This window comes from Tachyglossus aculeatus, chromosome 4 (genome assembly GCF_015852505.1).
Source record: "Tachyglossus aculeatus isolate mTacAcu1 chromosome 4, mTacAcu1.pri, whole genome shotgun sequence".
NCBI classification, from domain to species: Eukaryota; Metazoa; Chordata; class Mammalia; order Monotremata; family Tachyglossidae; genus Tachyglossus; species Tachyglossus aculeatus.
In genome coordinates this window covers 81,482,635-81,501,811 of record NC_052069.1, presented here as the reverse complement: position 1 = coordinate 81,501,811, position 19,177 = coordinate 81,482,635, and the positions used below count along the sequence as shown (strand labels likewise).

Below are 19,177 nucleotides of genomic sequence, written 5' to 3'. Positions count from 1 at the left end.
GCACATAATTTAGGAGAACACTAGCTAAAAAATAAAAGCAGGTCGAAAGTAGAGCTAAAAAAATCTTGCCCCTAGTGTGGAAAGGATATTTCTGAGCGGATAGCTTGGAAGGATTTACCTTTGGGGGATCTTTACAGTACCCCCTCAACCCCTGCCCGCAGTCCCCTGTGAGCCCACTGTTGGGTAGGGACCGTCTCTATATGTTGCCAACTTGTACTTCCCAAGCGCTTAGTCCAGTGCTCTGCACACAGTAAGCGCTCAATAAATACGATTGATTGATTGATTGATTTCAGCCACTTCCCTTTCTGTGCAGAAGGTTACAGGCGGCTGCACTGTTGCTCGCCTCGACATTCAGGTGCACAGAAGCAGCTGTCCCGGAAGAGCCGGCCTGCTAAGTTTTACAGTTTCAGCTCCGCAACAGTGAGTGCTCGGTCAGAGCTGGGGTCCTCCTTCATTCATTCATTCATTCAATCGTATTTATTGAGCGCTTACTGTGTGCAGAGCACCGTACTAAGCGCTTGGGAAGTCCAAGTTGGCAACATATAGAGACGGTCCCTACCCAACAGTGGGCTCACAGTCTAGAAGGGGGAGACAGACAACAAAACATATTGTGGTTTACCCGCTGCCAACAGGCCCAGCCTCCGCCCCCCGGCCCCAACTGTTGCCAGGGCTTCTCTTCATTCATTCATTCATTCGATCGTATTTATTGAGCGCTTACTGTGTGCAGAGCACTGTACTAAGCGCTTGGGAAGTACAAGTCGGCGACCTATAGAGACGGTCCCTGTTCCTCCCTGGGCTCTGGGGCTGAGTTGGCAGCTCCTCTCCCCTCGGTCAGTGTGGCTCTGGAGCTCAGCAGAGGCAATCAATCAATCAATCGTATTTATTGAGCGCTTTCTGTGTGCAGAGCACTGTACTAAGCGCTTGGGAAGTACAAGTTGGCAACATATAGAGACGGTCCCTACCCAACAGCGGGCTCACAGTCTAAAAGAGGCAATGGGGAGTCCTCTCGCCTCTAGTGATTATGGTACCGATGATGACTGTAGCACTGGTTGAGCGCTTAATAATGATGATGGCATTTGCGAAGCACTTACTATGTGCAAAGCACTGTTCTAAGCATTGGGGTAGATACAAGGTGATCAGATTGTCCCACGTGGGGCTCACAGTCTTCATCCCCATTTGACAGATGGGTAACTGAGCCCCAGAGAAGCTGCCCCAAGTCACACAGCTGACAAGCGGTGGAGCTGGGATTAGAACCCGTGACCTCTGACTCCCAAGCGCGGGCTCTTTCCATTGAGCCACGCTGCTTTGCTTACTATGAGCCTGACACTGTTCTAAGCGCTGGGGTAGATACAAGTTAATCAGGTTGGACCCAGTCCCTGTCCCACATGGGGCTCCCAGTCTCAATCCCCTTTTTACACATCCCCATTTCTCTGAGGCACAGAGAAACGAAGCGCCTTGCCCAAGGTCACACAGCAGACGTGTGGCAGAGCTGAGATTAGAACCCAGGTCCTTCTGACTCTAGGCCCGTCCTCTATCCACTAGGCTACGCTGCTTCTCTAGTGGGCTGCCCAGAGGTCCAGGCAAGGGACTCCCTACTTCTCACTGTCCCTTCTGTACTGAGTTCTGGGCTCAGACTGGAGTTTGGGGGGCTAGTGACTCCATGAGGGGCTTTCTTCCTTCCAGCCAGGGATGTGATCATGTCCGCAATGGAAATCATAACAGGGCATCTGTCTCTGAAAGCTATGCCCCTAAACAGTAAGCTCATTGTGGGCAGGGAATGTCACTTTACTATTGTACTGTACTTTCCCAAGCGCTGGAGCTCAATACATGCTCAGTAAATAAAAGTGAATGGATAACATTCCACCTCAATACCACTGGCTTTAGAGCACTCAATCTGTTTTCTCCTTCCTTCTCAACCATTCTCTTCTCCCGTTACACCCCAGCACACACTCTTATTTCCTCTCAAGCTAAGCTACTCACTGTGTCTCCATCTCACGCCCTTCCCACTATGTGAAACACTTTCTCCCTTAATATTCAACCAACCAAGGCTCTCACCATCTTTAAAGACCGGCTGAAATCACATCTCCTCCAGAGGCCTTCCCCGATTAATCTCTCATTTCGCCACCTTAATCCTCCAACTGCCAATTCAGCCCTTCTGTCCTAAGCAGAAGGGCTTAGGACAGTCCTTAGTCCTTCTTAGTCCTTCTTTTAGACTGTGAGCCCACTGTTGGGTAGGGACTGCCTCTATATGTTGCCAATTTGTACTTCCCAAGCGCTTAGTACAGTGCTCTGCACATAGTAAGCGCTCAATAAATACGATTGATGATGATGATGATAAGCATTCCAGGATTTATGTAGTGCCAAAATGCTTGGATGTGTCACTCATCTTCCCTCCGTCGACCCCCGGCCCACGTCCTCCCCCAGGCCTGGAATGCCCTCCCTCCGCACATCCGCCAAGCTAGCTCTTTTCCTCCCTTCAAAGCCCTACTGAGAGCTCACCTCCTCCAGGAGGCCTTCCCAGACTGAGCCCCCTCCTTCCTCTCCCCCTCCCCATCCCCCCAGCCCTACCTCCTTCCCCTCCCCACAGCACCTGTATATATGTTTGTACAGATTTATTACTCTATTTATTTTACTTGTACATATTGACTATTCTATTTATTTTATTTTGTTAATGATGAGCATTTAGCTTTACTTCTATTTATTCTGATGAATTGACACCTGTTCACATGTTTTGTTTTGTTGTCTGTCTCCCCCTTCTAGACTGTGAGCCCGTTGTTGGGTAGGGGCCGTCTCTATATGTTGCCAACTTGTACTTCCCAAGTGCTTAGTACAGTGCTCTGCACACAGTAAGCGCTCAATAAATACGATTGAATGAATGGATGAATGAATCTTCAGTCTATTACTTCTTTCTATCTATAATTTAAATTAACTGTCTCCACACAACTGTAAGCTCAAGGCCTTCCCCAAGCCCTCATTTTCCCTACCCCCTTTTTCTTCTGTAACACGCTTCCATCTGGATTCGTCCCTTTAATCCCTCAGCCCCACAGCAGTTACGTATACATCTGTAATTTATTTTAATGTTTATCTCCCTGTCTAGACTGCAAGGTCCTTGTGGGCATGGAACACGTCTACTAACTCTGTTATATTATACTCTCCCCAGTGCTTAGTACAGAGCTCTGCACGCAGTAAATAATAAATACAATTGACTGATTGAGGGCAGGAATCATCTATCTCTGATCCTACATCTTACTGTACTCTTCCAAGTGTACTGCACACAGTAGGTACTCAATGAATGCTACTGATTGAAATTTGTACCTCGGCTCAAAATGAAAAGCTGGCACCTCTGCACATCTGTCTTAGAAAAAACTGTTTGAAAAATGGGTAATGACAGGAGCTGCTGAGGGTTTGGGGAAGGGAATCCATTCCCCTATTTTGTCTTAGAGTTGAGGGTTTCCTCTTAGAGTTGAGGGGATCAGAAAGCTTGAAATAATCAGGAAAAATTGGGAAAGCTGCCTTGGGTTGTTGGGGGGAAGAGAGAATAATAATAATAATGGTACTTGTTAAGTGGTTACTATGTGCCAAGCACTGTTCTAAGCACTGGGATAGATACAAGTTAATCAGGTTGGACAGAGTCCCTCATCATCATCATCACCATCAATCGTATTTGTTGAGCGCTTACTATGTGCAGAGCACTGTACTAAGCACTTGGGAAGTACAAATTGGCAACATACAGAGACAGTCCCTACCCAACAGTGGGCTCACAGTCTAAAAGGGGAGTCCCTGTCCCACATGGGGTCCACACTCTTAATCCCTTTTTTACTTTTGCTACTTGTGGCCCAGACAAGTGAAGCGGCTTGCCCAAGGTCACACAGCAGACAAGTGGAGGAGCTGGGATTGGAACTCAGGTCCTTCTAACTCCCTGGCCTGTGCTCTACCCACTAAGCCACGCTGCTTCTCTTGGTACAGGGAGGGGATGGAGAAAGGGAAAACTGCTTCCTAATCCCAGGCTCTTCCCATACTGGATATAGTCCAAGTGTTCTAGACTGTGAGCCTGTTGGTGGGTAGGGATTGTCTCCATCTGTTGCCTAATTGTACTTTCCAAGCGCTTAGTACAGTGCTCCGCACACAATAAATACGACTGAATGAATGAATTACCTAGCAGAAAGGGATTTCCCCACTCCATAGGCACTACTGGCACATGCCATTTCCCCCTTCATTCATTTGTTCATAGTTATTGAGTGCTTACAGTGTGCAGAGCACTGTACTAAGCACTGGGGAAAGTACAATACAACAGTAAACAGTGACATTCCCTGCCCATGAGGGAGACACACATCAAGAGAAGCAGCGTGGCTCAGTGGAAAGAGCCCGGGCTTTGGAGCCAGAGGTCATGGGTTCAAATCCCGGCTCCACCAACTGTCAGCTGTGTGACTTTGGGCAAGTCACTTCACTTCTCCGGGCCTCGGTTCCCTCATCTGGAAAATGGGGATTAAGACTGTGAACCCCCCAGGGGACAACTTGATTACCTTGTAACCTCCCAAGTGCTTAGAACAGTGCTTTGCATATAGTAAGCGCTTAATAAATGCCATCATCATTATTATTATTATTAGCAACACAAAGAAATAAAATGACAGATATGTACATAAGTGCTTTGGGGCTGGGAGGGGAAAGGGCAAAGGGGGGAAGGCAGGGGGATGCAGATGGGAGTGGGAGATGAGGAAAAGTGCTACTAGTTATCTTGGGCTCTTTGAAGCTACCCTGCCCAGGAAACAGACTGTCTCTATATGTTGCCAATTTGTACTTCCCAAGCGCTTAGTACAGTGCTCTGCACATAGTAAGCGCTCAATAAATACGATTGATGATGATGATGATGATGATGATACACCCACTGTGGACTGAGAAGGAGACCTGTGTGGGTCAAGTTCCTCGGGGACTGGTCCCATCCTTACCCACCTTGGCACTTCTGGCCTGAAATGACCAAGGGGCTCCCTGAACCTCAACCCAACTGAGTACAGGTTGGTAGTGCCAGCTGGTCATTCATTCAATCGCATTTATTGAGCGCATACTGTGTGCAGAGCACTGTACTAAGCGCTTGGGAAGTCCAAGCTGGCAACATATAGAGACGGTCCCTCCCCAACAGCGGGCTCACAGTCTAGAAGGGGGAGACAGACAGCAGAACATATCAACAAAATCAAATAAATAGAATAAATATGTACAAATAAAATAAATAGAGTAATAAATACAGGCCGTCGGCAGGCTTAGACCCTAGCTGATGCAGGGCTCTGATCTGAAAAAGACTGGTTGCAAAGGACTGACTGCAGGTGAAGGAATTAGAGAAAGAAAATACTCGGATGGGGGCTGAAGGAAAAGGATGCAGAGACCACAGACCCCTTGTAAAAGCAGGGCAGTCTAGGGACCCTGAGCCTGGGGTGATAACTGGCTCTCCCCGTGTGCGGAATTATATGAGTGACAAAGCAAGTAGTGGCTGTTACCTCTTCGGCCGTCCAGAAAGATGCCTGTGCTTGTTTATACATTTTCCAGATTTCAGGGTACTGGATCGGGAAGATGACAAATCGCCGAGAACTCTTTCTGAGGAGAGGTTCCTCACACGGCTGCAATCCGTTTTCAACAGGATCTGAAGAGACATCCTTTAAAGAAGAAAGTCCAAACGCACACTTTAATGAATATTTGCACAGTCTTCCCTTTAACGCTTAACGGTTTCTTTTTTTTTTTTTAGCTTCTACCACGTCAAAGTTGACCTGTTCCATCATTTCCAAACTTTTCCCAAACTCTTCCTTCTGGTGACCGCTCTGAGCCTTCCACAGCATACGGGGAATTAAAGAGGTGCTTCCAGCTTCAGTAGTGAAAGTTTCGGGAAGGATGAGTGGCCCAAGAGCCGGGTGCTGAGGGGCTGGAGAAGAAGAAGTCAATGGCAGTCGGGATGGGGGCTGGATAGCAAGAGAATTAGGAAGCGGAGCCAAGGGAAGGACACGGCCAACAGCAGGTGGAAGTTCGGAGGAGGAGGATCGGGTGGTGAGAGACGTTGCCTGGCCCAGGCTGAACAGCACCAGAAGTGACCTTGGTCAAAAGGGAAGGTCTGCTAGAATTTACGAAGCCAAGTTCTGTAAAGGCCAGTAAGGAACGACTGCGAATACTAATCTGAGAATGCTACAAACCGAGGAAAATGAAAAAAAAAAAAATGTTGGCATCTGTTAAGAGCTTACTATGTGTAGAGCACTGTTCTAAGTGCTGGGGAGGTTACAAGGTGACCAAAATGAACATAATTAATGCCATTATCAATGGATAAGGCTCTTCTCAGTGTCGCAGATTTCTCTCTGGCAAGAAGCCTCTTGTCAGAGCTGGAACCTGAAAATCAAGTGGAAGTTCCAGGAGGCAGAGGATCATCATCATCATCAGTCGTATTTATTGAGCGCTTACTGTGTGCACAGCACTGGACTAAGTGCTTGGGAAGTACAATTTGGCAACATATAGAGACGGTCCCTACCCAACAGTGGGCTCACAGTCTAAAAGGGGGAGACAGAGAACAAAACCAAACATACTAACAAAATAAAATAAATAGAATAGATATGTACAAGTAAAATAAATAGATAAATAGAGTAATGAATATGTACAAACATATATACATATATACAGGTGCTGTCGGGAAGGGAAGGAGGTAAGATGTGGGGGTGGAGAGGGGGACGAGGGGGAGAGGAAGGAAGGGGCTCAGTCGGAGGAATTTCTGGGAGAGGAAGAAAACAGAAGAAGCAGTGTGGTCTATTGAATAGAGCACAGGCCTGGGTATCAGGAGGACCTGGGTTCTAATCCATTCATTCAATAGTATTTATTGAGCGCTTACTGTGTGCAGAGCACTGTACTAAGCGCTTGGGAAGTACAAATCGGCAACATATAGAGACGGTCCCTACTCAATAACCAACTCACAGGCTAGAAGGGGGAGACAGACGACAAAACAAGTAGACAGGTGTCAATACCATCCGAATCGAGTTATAGCTATATACACATCATTAATAAAATAAATATAGTAAATATGTACAAATAAAATAGAGTAATAAATATGTACGAATATATATAAATGCTGTGGAGAGGGGAAGGGAGTAGGGCGGAGGGAGGGAGGGGGATGATGGGGAGGGGAGGAGGAGAGGGAAAAGCGGGAGATCAGGCTCCCAGTTTCACCGCTTGTCTGCTGTACGACCTTGGGCAAGCTACTTCACTTCTCTGTGCCTCGTTTCTCTCAACTGTAAAGTGGGGATTTAGGCCGTGAGCCCCATGTGGGATATAGTACTAATAAAAATAATTATGGCATTTGTTAAATAATAAACAAATGATAATAATGGCATTTGCTAAGCGCTTACTATGTGCCAAGCACTGTTCAAAGCGCTGGAGGGGATACAAGGTAATCAGGCTGTCCCATGTGGGGCTCACAGTCTTCATCCCCATTTGACAGACGAGGTAACTGAGGCCCAGAGAATCAATCAATCATATTTATTGAGCACTTACTGTGTGCAGAGCACTGTACTAAGCGCTTGGGAAGTACAAGTTGGCAACATATAGAGACGGTCCCTACCCAACAGTGGGCTCACAGTCGAGATGGGGGGGACAGAGAACAAAACCACATATACTAACAAAATAAAATAAATAGAATAGATATGTACAAGTAAAATAAATCAATAAATAGAGCAATAAATATGTAAAAAAATATACACATATATACAGGTGCTGTGGGGAAGGGAAGGAGGTAAGATGGGGGGGATGGAGAGGGGGACGAGGGGGAGAGGCTCAGTCTGGGAAGCCTCCTGGAGGAGGTGAGCTCTCAGTAGGGCCTTGAAGGGAGTGAAGTGACTTGCCCAAGATCACACAGCAGACAAGTGGCAGAGTCAGGATTAGAACCCATGACCTTCTGGCTCCCAGGCCCATGGTCTATCCCCTACGCCATGCTGCTGTCCAATGTGATTTGCTTGTATCTAACCAGGTGCTTAGTACAGTGCTTGACACATAGTAAGTGCTCAAGAAATACCATTAAAAAAAAGAGGCATTTTGCCATTCTGACACAGTCCGTGGACAGAAAAGTTTGAGAACACTGACCTAAGCCACTTTGAAATGGGCTTCTATATCATCATCATCAATCGTATTTATTGAGCACTTACTGTGTGCAGAGCACTGTACTAAGCGCTTGGGAAGTACAAGTTTGCAACATACAGAGACAGTCCCTACCCAACAGTGGGCTCACAGTCTAAAAGGGGGAGACAGAGAACAAAACCAAACATATTAACAAAATAAAATAAATAGAATAGATATGTACAAGTAAAATAAATAAATAGAGTAATAAATATGTACAAACATATATACAGGTGCTGTGGGGAAGGGAAGGAGGTACGATGGCGGGGATGGAGAGGGGGACGAGGGGGAGAGGAAGGAAGGGGCTCAGTCTGGGAAGGCCTCCTGGAGGCCTATATATATATATCCCTATTCTATATCCCTAGAGAGTCCACTATGGATTACATAGGAGTCTCCTCTTGAGCTACACCCAGGCATCTGAGTTTACCGTGTTATTTTCTTCTAATCCCTAACTTAACTAATCCCTAACTTAAATACCTGCCTTCCCTCATGGGGATTGACACTATGAGCTCTGCGTAGGATAGAGACAGCGTCCAACCCGATTTGCTTGCATCCACCCCAGCGTTCAGTACAATGCTGAGTTTAACAAATACCACAATTATTATTATGAAGACCAGTGAAAATACCCCGCCTTTCTTTCCTTCCAGGGATTGAGACTGGGAGCTCTGCACACAGTGAGCGCTCAATAAATAAGATTGATTGATTGAGCCCCACGTGGAATGGGGATTGTGTCCAGCCTGATTTGATTGTATCCAACCCCATGCTTAGTACAGTGCTTGGCACCTAGTAAACACTTAACACGTCCCATGATTATTATTATTATTATTATTGTTATTATTATCATGAGGACCAGTGAAATAACTGGACAAATCATATTTACTGAGCACTCACTGTGTGCACAGCACTGAACTAAGTGCTCGGGCAGTACAATTCAGCACCAAATAGAGACAATCCCTGCCCAAACTGGGCTCACAGTCTAGAGGCAGGGAGACAGGTGGAACAGGGACTGTACTGAGCGCTCGGAAAGTACAACACGGAGATCAATCAATCAATCAATCAATCGTATTTATTGAGCACTTACCGTGTGCAGAGCACTGTACTAAGCGCTTGGGAAGTACAAGTTGGCAACATATAGAGACGGGCCCTACCCAACAGCGGGCTCACAGTCTAAAAGGGGGAGACAGAGAACAAAACCAAACATACTAACAAAATAAAATAAATAGAATAGATATGTACAAGTAAAATAAATAGACTAATAAAGACACAACCCTGGCCCACAACTGGCATCTAAATTTTCAGAAATTATTACAACCCTAATTGAGTACCTAATTTAACTTAAAACCTAATGGAGCCCCCTGAGTGACACCTCAGAGTCTTTTAGACTTTTTAGACTGTGAGCCCACTGTTGGGTAGGGACTGTCTCTATATGTTGCCAATTTGTACTTCCCAAGCGCTTAGTACAGTGCTCTGCACACAGTAAGCGCTCAATAAATACGACTGATGATGATGATGATGACCTCAGCACCCGAGAGCAATTGGAGGTGGTGGGCTGTACCCCCAGGATGTCTAGTTTCGGGGGGTAAAGGCCAGAAAGGAGAAAGAAGGGACAGCGGGGGTCCCGACAGCAGCGCGAGGCCGCCAAGGGCAGGGCAGTTGCGGGATCATCATCAATCGTATTGATTGAGCGCTTACTGTGTGCCGAGCACTGTACTAAGCGCTTGGGAAGTCCAAGTTGGCAACATCTAGAGACGGGTCCTACCCAACAGTGGGCTCACAGTCTAAAAGGGGGGGAGACAGAGAACAAAACCAAACACACTGACAAAATGAAATAAATAGAATAGATATGGACAAGTAAAATAAATAAATACATAAATAGAGTAACAACTATGTACTAATAATGGTAGTATTTGTTAAGTGCTTACTAGGAAATCAGGAATAAGCCCATGAAATCAGGAATAAGCCCATCACTTGCCCGGCTAGCTCAGTCGGTAGAGCACGGGACTCTTAATCCCAGGGTCGTGGGTTCGAGCCCCACGTTGGGCGATCCCCTTCTAGACTGTGAGCCCACTGTTGGGTAGGGACTGTCTCTAGATGTTCCCAATTTGTACTTCCCAAGCGCTTAGTACAGTGCTCTGCACATAGTAAGCGCTCGATAAATACGATTGATGATGATGATGATGCTTACTATGTGCCAAGCACTGTTCTAAGCGCTGGGGTAGATACAGAGAAGCAGCGTGGCTCAGTGGAAACAGGCCGGGCTTGGGAGTCAGAGGTCGTGGGTTCTAATCCCGGCTCCGCCACCGGTCAGCTGTGTGACTTTGGGCAAGTTACTTCAATCAATCAATCGTATTTATTGAGCGCTTACTGTGTGCAAAGAACTGTACTAAGCGCTTCACTTCTCTGAGCCTCAGTTACCTCACCTGTAAAATGGGGATGAAGACTGCGAGCCCCACGTGGGACAACCTGATCACCTTGTATCTACCCCGGCGCTTAGAACACTGCATGGCACATAGTGAGCACTTAAGAGATACCATCATTATTATTATTATTCTCTGCGCCTCAGTTCCCTCATTTGTAAAATGGGGATTAAGACTGTGAGCCCCACGTGGGACAGCCTCATTACTTTGTATCCCCTCCTAGTGCTTAGAACAGTGCTTGGCACATAGTGAGCCCTTAACAATTATTATTATTATTATTCTGTACGCCTCAGTTTCCTCACCTGTAAAATGGGGATGAAGACCGTGAGCTGCACGTGGGACAATCAAATTACTTTGTATCCCCTCTAGGACAACCTGATCGCCTTGTAACCTCCCCAGCGCTTAGCACATACTAAGCGCTCAACAAATGTCATTACTATTATATTATTATTATTAGAACAGTGCTTGGCACATAGCAAGCGCTTAACAAATGTCATTATTATTATTATTATTATTGTATTATTAGAACAGTGCTTGGCACATAGTAAGCACTTAACAAATGTCATTATTATTATTAGAACAGTGCTTGGCACATAGTAAGCGCTTAACAAATGCCATCATTATCATTACAAGGTGATCTGGTTGTCCCCCATGGGGCTCCAAGTCTTCATCCCCATCTGACAGATGAGGGAACTGAGGCCCAGGGAAGCAAAGTGACTCATTCATTAATTCATTCAATCGTATTTATTGAGCGCTTACGTCACGCAGCAGACAAGTGGTGGAGGAGGGATTATAACCCATGACCTCTGACTGTGAGCCCACTGTTGGGTAGGAACTGTCTCTATATGTTGCCAACTTGTGCTTCCCAAGTGCTTAGTACAGTGCTCTGCACACAGTAAGCGCTCAATAAATATGATTGAATGAATTAATGAATGAATGTGTCACTTCGCTTCCCTGGGCCTCAGTTCCTTCATCTGTCAAATGGGGATGAAAACTGGGAGCCCCGCGGGGGACAACCTGATCACCTTGTAATGATAATGATGGCATTTGTTAAGTGTTTACTATGAGCCAAGCACTGTTCTAATAATAATAATAATAATGACATTTGTTAAGTGCTCACTATGTGCCCAGCACTATTCTAATAATAATAATAATGACATTTGTTAAGTGCTCACTATGTCCCAAGCACTATTCTAATAATAATAATAATGACATTTGTTAAGTGCTCACTATGTGCCAAGCACTATTCTAATAATAATAATAATGACATCTGTTAAGTGCTCACTATGTGCCAAGCACTGTTCTAATAATAATAATAATAATAATAATAATAATGACATTTAAGAGCTCACTATGTGGCAAGCACTATTCTAATAATAATAACAATAATAATAATGACATTTGTTAAGTGCTCACTATGTGCCAAGCACTGTTCTAATAATAATAATAATAATAATGATGATAATAATAATGACAAGTGCTCTGCACACAGTGAGCGCTCAATAAATACGACTGAATGGATGAATGAATGACTCCCGAGCTGCTTCTGTGCGATGTCGGGGCCTTCCAACCCGCTTTGGTTCATTCATTCATCCATTCATTCAATCGCATTTATTAAGCGCTCACTGTGTGCAGAGCACTGTACTAAGCGCTTGGGAATTCCAAGTTGGCAACACATAGAGATGGTCCCTACCCAACAGCAGGCTCACAGTCTAGAATGGGGAGACAGACAACAAAAGAAAACATATTCACTTATTCAATTGTATTTATTGAGTGCTCACTGTGTGCAGAGCACTGTACTAAGCGCTTGGGAAGTACAAGTTGGCAACGTATAGAGACGGTCCCTACTCAACAACGGGCTCACAGTCTAGACGGGGGAGACAGACAACAAAACAAAACAAAACATATTCATTCACTCATTCGTATTTACTGAGCGCTCACTGTGTGCAGAGCACTGGACTAATTCATTCATTCATGAATGAATGACAACAACAGACAACAAAACAAAACATATTCATTCAATCGTATTTATTGAGCGCTTACTGTGTGCAGAGCACTGTACTAAGTGCTTGGGAAGTCCAAGTTGGCAACATCTAGAGACGGGCCCTACCCAACAGCGGGCTCACAGGCTAGAAGGGGGAGACGGACAACAAAACAAAACATATTAACAAAATGAAATGAAGAGAATATGTACAAATAAAATAAATAAATATTCATTCATTTAATCGTATTTATTGAGTGCTTACTGTGTGCAGAGCACTGGACTAAGCGCTTGGGAAGGACAAGCTGGCAACATGTAGAGACGGGCCCTACCCAACAGCGGGCTCACAGTCTACAGGGGGGAGACAGACAACGAAACAAAACATATTAACAAAATAAAATAAATAGAATAAATATGTACAAATAAAATAAATAAACATTCATTCATTCAATCGTATTTATTGAGTGCTTACTGTGTACAGAGCACTGGACTAAACACTTGGGAAGTACAAGTTGGCAACATCTAGAGACGGTCCCGACCCAACAGTGGGCTCACAGTCTAGAGGGGGGAGACAGACATCAAAACAAAACATATTAACAAAATAAAATAAAATAAATAGAATAAATATGTACAAATAAAATAAATATTCACTCATTCAATCGTATTTATTGAGCGCTTACTGCATGCAGAGTGCTGGACTACGCGCTTGGGAAGGACAAGTTGGCAACATATAGAGAGACAGGCCCTACCCAAGAGCAGGCTCAGAGTCTAGAGGAGGGAGACAGAGAACAAAACAAAACATATTAACAAAATAAAATGAATAGAATAAATATGTACAAGTAAAATAAATAAATATTCATTCATTTAATAGTATTTATTGAGCGCTCACTGTGTGCAGAGCACTGTACTAAGCGCTTGGGAAGTCCAAGTTGGCAACATCTAGAGACGGTCCCTACCCAACAGCAGGCTCACAGACTAGAAGGGATGGACGGACAACAAAAAACATATTAACAAAATAAAATAAATAGAATAAATATGTATAAATAAAATAAACATTCATTCATTCAATCGTATTTATTGAGCGCTTACTGTGTGCACAGCACTGGACTAAACGCTTGGGAAGGACAAGTTGGCAACATATAGAGACGGGCCCGACCCACCAGCGGGCTCACAGTCAGGAGGGGGGAGACAGACAACAAAACAAAACATATTCACAAAATAAAATGAATAGAATAAATATGTACCAATAAAATAAACATTCATTGATTCAATCGTATATTTAATGAGCGCTCACTGTGTGCAGAGTGCGTCCAACCCAGCGCTTAGGACAGTGCTTCTAGACTGTGAGCCCACTGTTGGGTAGGGCCCGTCTCTACATGTTGCCAGCTTGTCCTTCCCAAGCGCTTAGTCCAGTGCTCTGCACACAGTAAGCGCTCAATAAATACGACTGAATGATTGATTGCTTGCCGCCTGGTCCGCGCAGGGCCGAGCTCCGGCCCGCCCGACACCCACCCACCCACCCACCCAGAGGTGAGGGATCGGAGGTCATGGGTTCGAATCCCGCCCCCGCCACTTGTCAGCTGTGGGACTTTGGGCAAGTCACCTCACTTCTCTGGGCCTCGGCGACCTCATCTGTCATCCCAGACTGAGCCCCTTCCTTCCTCTCCCCCTCGTCCCCCTCTCCATCCCCCCCATCTTACCTCCTTCCCTTCCCCACAGCACCTGTATATATGTATACATGTTTGTACACATTTATTACTCTATTTATTTATTTATTTTATTTGTACACATCTATTCTATTTATTTTATTTGGTTAATATGTTTGGTCTCTCTTCCGCCCTTCAAGGCCCTACTGAGAGCTCACCTCCTCCAAGAGGCCTTCCCAGACTGGGCCCCTTCCTTCCTCTCCATCCCCCATCTCACCTCCTTCCCTTCCCCACAGCACCTGTATATATGGATATATGTTTGTACATGTTTATTACTCTATTTATTTATTTATTTTATTTGTACGTATCTGTGTCCCCCCCTTTTTAGACTGTGAGCCCACTGTTGGGTAGGGACTGTCTCTAGATGTTGCCAACTTGGACTTCCCAAGCGCTTAGTACAGTGCTCTGCACACAGTAAGCGCTCAATAAATAATAAATACGATTGATTGATTTGTACATATTTCTTACTCTATTTTACTTGTACATATCTATTCTATTTATTTTATTTTGTTAGTATGTTTGGTTTTGTTCTCTGTCTCCCCCTTTTAGACTGTGAGCCCGCTGTTGGGTAGGGCCCGTCTCTATATGTTGCCAACTTGTACTTCCCAAGCGCTTAGTACAGTGCTCTGCACATAGTAAGCGCTCAATAAATACGATTGATGATGATGATGGGGATGAAGACTGTGAACTCCCCCGTGTGGGACAACCTGATCGCCTTGTATTCCCCCGCCCAGCACTTAGAACAGTGCTTGGCACATAGTAAGCGCTTAATAAATGCCATCACTATTATTATTATTATTATTATTATTATTATTATTATTATTACCTCCGCCCCGCCGCCGTCGCCCATGGCGCCGCACGAAGTGGACCCTCCGCCTCCGCTCTGCCCAGGCCTCCGAAGCCGCCGACACCCGCCCCGCCCACCAGCCCGAGGCCCCGCCCACTGCCCCGTCCTATTGGTCCATCGGAGCCCCGCCCACCGCCCCCGACCAATGGGCACCGTGGCCACGCCCACAGCCCCGGCCCACGGGTCGATCGAAGCCCCGCCCGCCGCCCCGGACTAAAGGAAGCCAGAGCCACGCCCACCGCCCCGTCGCATTGGTCCATGGAAGCCCCGCCCACCGCCCCGGACCAATGGGCATCAGGGCCACGCCCACAGCCCCGTCCCATTGCTCCATCGAAGCCCCGCCCACCGCCCCGGGCCAAATGGCACCAGGGCCACGCCCACAGTCCCGTCCCATTGGTCCGTGGAAGCCCCGCCCACCGCCCCGGACCAATGGGCACCAGGGCCATGCCCACAGCCCCGTCCCATTGGTCCATAGAAGCCCCGCCCACCGCCCCGAGCCAAATGGCACCAGGGCCACGCCTATAGCCCCGTCCCATGGGTCAATAGAAGCCCCGCCCACCGCCCCGGACCACTGAGCACCAGGGCCACGCCCACAGCCCCGTCCCATTGGTCCATGGAAGCCCCGCCCACCGCCCCGGACCAATTGGTAGCAAGACCACGCCCACAACCCCGTCCCATTGGTCCGTCGAAGCCCCGCCCACCGCCCCCGGCCCAATGGGCGCCAGGCCCACGCCCACAGCCCCGTCCCATCGACGGCCCACAGCACCTGTATATTAGTATTATTATAATGGAATTTATTAAGCGTTTACTACGTGTAAAGCACTGTTCTAAGCGCTGGGGAGGGTGCAAGCATGACACCCAAGTGTCAGGTGGGTCGCGTGGCCCCGCCCACTCCCCCTCGCCGCGCTTCCGGGCGCCCCGCCCACTTCTCCTGTCACGTGGTTTGCGTAGCCCCGCCCACTCCCCCAAGCCCTCCTTCCCCGCCGCCCCGCCCACCCCCTCGTGTCACGTGGGTCGCGTGCCCCCGCCCCCTGTCCTCCTGGGCGGCCCCGCCCACCTCTCACGTCACGTGGGCCGCGTGGCCCCGCCCACTTTCCTCCTGGTCAAGTGTCTATGTTTGTACGTATTTATTACTCTATTTATTTTACTTGTACCTATCCATTCTATTTATTTTATTTCGTTAGTATGTTTGGTTTGGTTCTGCGTCTCCCCCTTCTAGGCTGTGAGCCCGCTGTTGGGTAGGGACCGTCTCTATATGTTGCCAACTTGTACTTACCCAGCGCTTAGTACAGTGCTCTGCACACAGTAAGCGCTCAATAAATACGATTGATTGATTGCCAACTTGTCCTTCCCAAGCGCTTAGTCCAGTGCTCTGCACACAGCAAGCGCTCCATAAATACGATTGATTGATTGACTGGCCCCTGCGGCCCCGCCCAACCCCTCGTGTCACGTGGGCGGAGTGGCCCCGCCCACCCCTACGTCACATAGCCACGCCTCCCTTTCCCTATCACGTGGTCTGCGCGTCCCCTCCCCCCACCCGCTCCCCTCAGCGGCCCCGACGCGAGCCCCGCCCCCTGCAGTCCGGCCGGTGGCGGCCCGATCCGGTCCGATCCGGTCCTGGCCGGCCGGCCGGCCCAGCGCGGGGCCTCTCACAGACACTCGCTTCCCCCTACAAAGCCTTGAAGGAAACTCTTATATATCATTTATAATTGATAAATTGATATTCATTAGTATTATTAATACTATTGATATTAATATAATATTATTGTATACAATGATATATTGTATTATTATATATAATTTTTATATATTCTATATATAAATGTATTATATAATATATTTTCATATTTTTTATTTTATATTTATTATTTTATATTATCATTAAAATATTTATCTTATATGTATTTATTTATTTTATTTATCTTATTTATTTTTTATAATTGATGTTAATTAGTATTAATACTATTGATATTAATATAATATTATTGTATATGATATATTGTATTATCATATATATTTTATATGATCTATATATAAATATTATTTTGTGTAATATATAATATTATGTTATATTATAGATTTATGATGTAATATAAATTATATTGTATATTATTTAGATTTATAGATTTATATATGTAAATTATATTATTATTATATATATGGTATTATTATATATATACACAGAGAAGTGAAGTGACTTGGCCAATCAATCAATCATATTTATTGAGCACTTACTGTGTGCGGTATGTTTGGTTTTGTTGTCTGTCTCCCCCTTCTAGACTGTGAGCCCACTGTTGGGTAGGGCCCGTCTCTAGATGTTGCCAACTTGTCCTCCCCAAGCGCTTAGTACAGTGCTCTACACACAGTAAGCGCTCAATAAATATGATTGATTATTATGAGGCTGGAGGACATGTTAATAAGAAGAATGATGGCATTTGTTAGGCGCTTACTATGTACCAAGCTCTGTTCTAAGCACTGGGGGTGGGGGGGGGGAGTTGGCCCATGTGGGGTCACAGTCTTAATCTCCATTTAACAGATGAGGTAACTGAGGCACATATAAATTAAGGGACTTAACCAAAGTCATACAGCTGACAAGCAGCGGGGTGGGGATTAGAACCCATAATAATAATAATAATAATGGCATTTATTAAGCGCTTACTATGTGCAAAGCACCGTTCTAAGCTCTGGGGAGGTTACAAGGTGATCAGGTTGTCCCACGGGGGGTGCTCACAGTCTTCATCCCCATTTTACAGGTGAGGTAACTGAGGCACAGAGAATAATAATAATAATGATGGCGGCATTTATTAAGCGCTTACTATGTGCAAAGCACCGTTTATAATAATATTAATGGCATTTATTAAGCGCTTACTATGTGCAAAGCACTGTTCTAAGCGCTGGGGAGGTTACAAGGTGATCAGGTTGTCCCACGGTGGGGGGGGGGGGGTGTGCTCAGTCTTCATCGCCATTTTGCAGGTGAGGTAACAGGCACAGAGAATAATAATAATAATGATGATGGCGTTTATTAAGCGCTTACTATGTGCAAAGCAGTGTTCCAGCACTGGGGAAGTTACAAGGTGATTAGGTTGTCCCACGGTGGGGGTGGGGGGGGGGGCTCACAGTCTTAATCCCCATTTTACAGGTGAGGTAACTGAGGTGCAGAGAATAATAAGAATAATGATGATGACATTTATTAAGCGCTTACTATGTGCAAAGCACCGTTCTAAGCGCTGGGGAGGTTACAAGGTGATCAGGTTGTCCCACGGAGGGGGGCTCACAGTCTTCATCCCCATTTTCCAGATGAGGGAACTGAAGCACAGAGAAGTGAAGTGACCTGCCCAAAGTCACACGGCTGACAGTTGGTGGAGCCAGAATTTGAACCCATGACCTCTGACTCCAAAGCCCGGGCTCTTTCCACTGAGCCACGCTGCTTCTCCACCCTTTTTTACTTAATAATAATAATTATGGTACTTGTTAAATGCTTACTGTGGCAAACACTGTTCTAAGCTGCTGGGGTAAAAATACATTAATCAGGTTGGACACAGTCCCTGTCCCACATGGAGCTCATCATCATCATCAATCGTATTTATTGAGCGCTTACTATGTGCAGAGCACTGTACTAAGCGCTTGGGAAATACAAATTGGCAACACATAGAGACAGTCCCTACCCAACAGTGGGCTCAAGCAGCATGGCTCAGTGGAAAGAGCCCGGGCTTTGGAGTCAGAGGTCATGGGTTCGAATCCTGGCTCCGCCACATGTCTGCTGTGTGACCTTGGGCAAATCACTTAACTTCTCCGAGCCTCATCGTCATCAATCGTATTTATTAAGCGCTTACTATGTGCAGAGCACTGTACACCTCAGTTACCTCATCTGTAAAATGGGGATTAAGACTGTGAGCAACCTGATCACTTTGTATCCCCCCAAGCGCTTAGAACAGTGCTTTGCACGTAGTAAGCACTTAACAAATGCCAACATTATTATTATTATCCCCATTTTGCAGATGAGGTCACTGAGGCCGGGAGAAGTGAAGGGACTTTCCCAAGGTCGCACCACAGACAAGCGGTGGGGCCGGGATTAGAAGCCAGCTCCTTTCTG

The 19,177-nt window shown here is 46.1% G+C and overlaps 1 protein-coding gene and 1 non-coding gene across 2 annotated transcripts in view; one reads left to right on the top strand and one right to left on the bottom strand.

Annotated features, from left to right (window-relative positions):
* RRM2B (ribonucleotide reductase regulatory TP53 inducible subunit M2B) overlaps positions 1-15,106 on the bottom strand; it is a 44,376-nt gene extending 29,270 nt beyond the window's left edge. The window contains exons 1-2 of the mRNA XM_038745224.1: positions 15,064-15,106; positions 5,490-5,645 (exon numbers count right to left, since the gene is read on the bottom strand). Coding sequence (XP_038601152.1) covers positions 5,490-5,645; positions 15,064-15,087 — 180 coding nt within the window. The 5' untranslated portion in view covers positions 15,088-15,106. The remainder of the gene's footprint in view (positions 1-5,489; positions 5,646-15,063) is intronic.
* On the top strand, positions 10,104-10,176 carry TRNAK-CUU. The gene has a single exon. It is a non-coding gene; the product is annotated as a tRNA-Lys (tRNA).
* Positions 15,107-19,177: the final 4,071 nt, after the last annotated feature.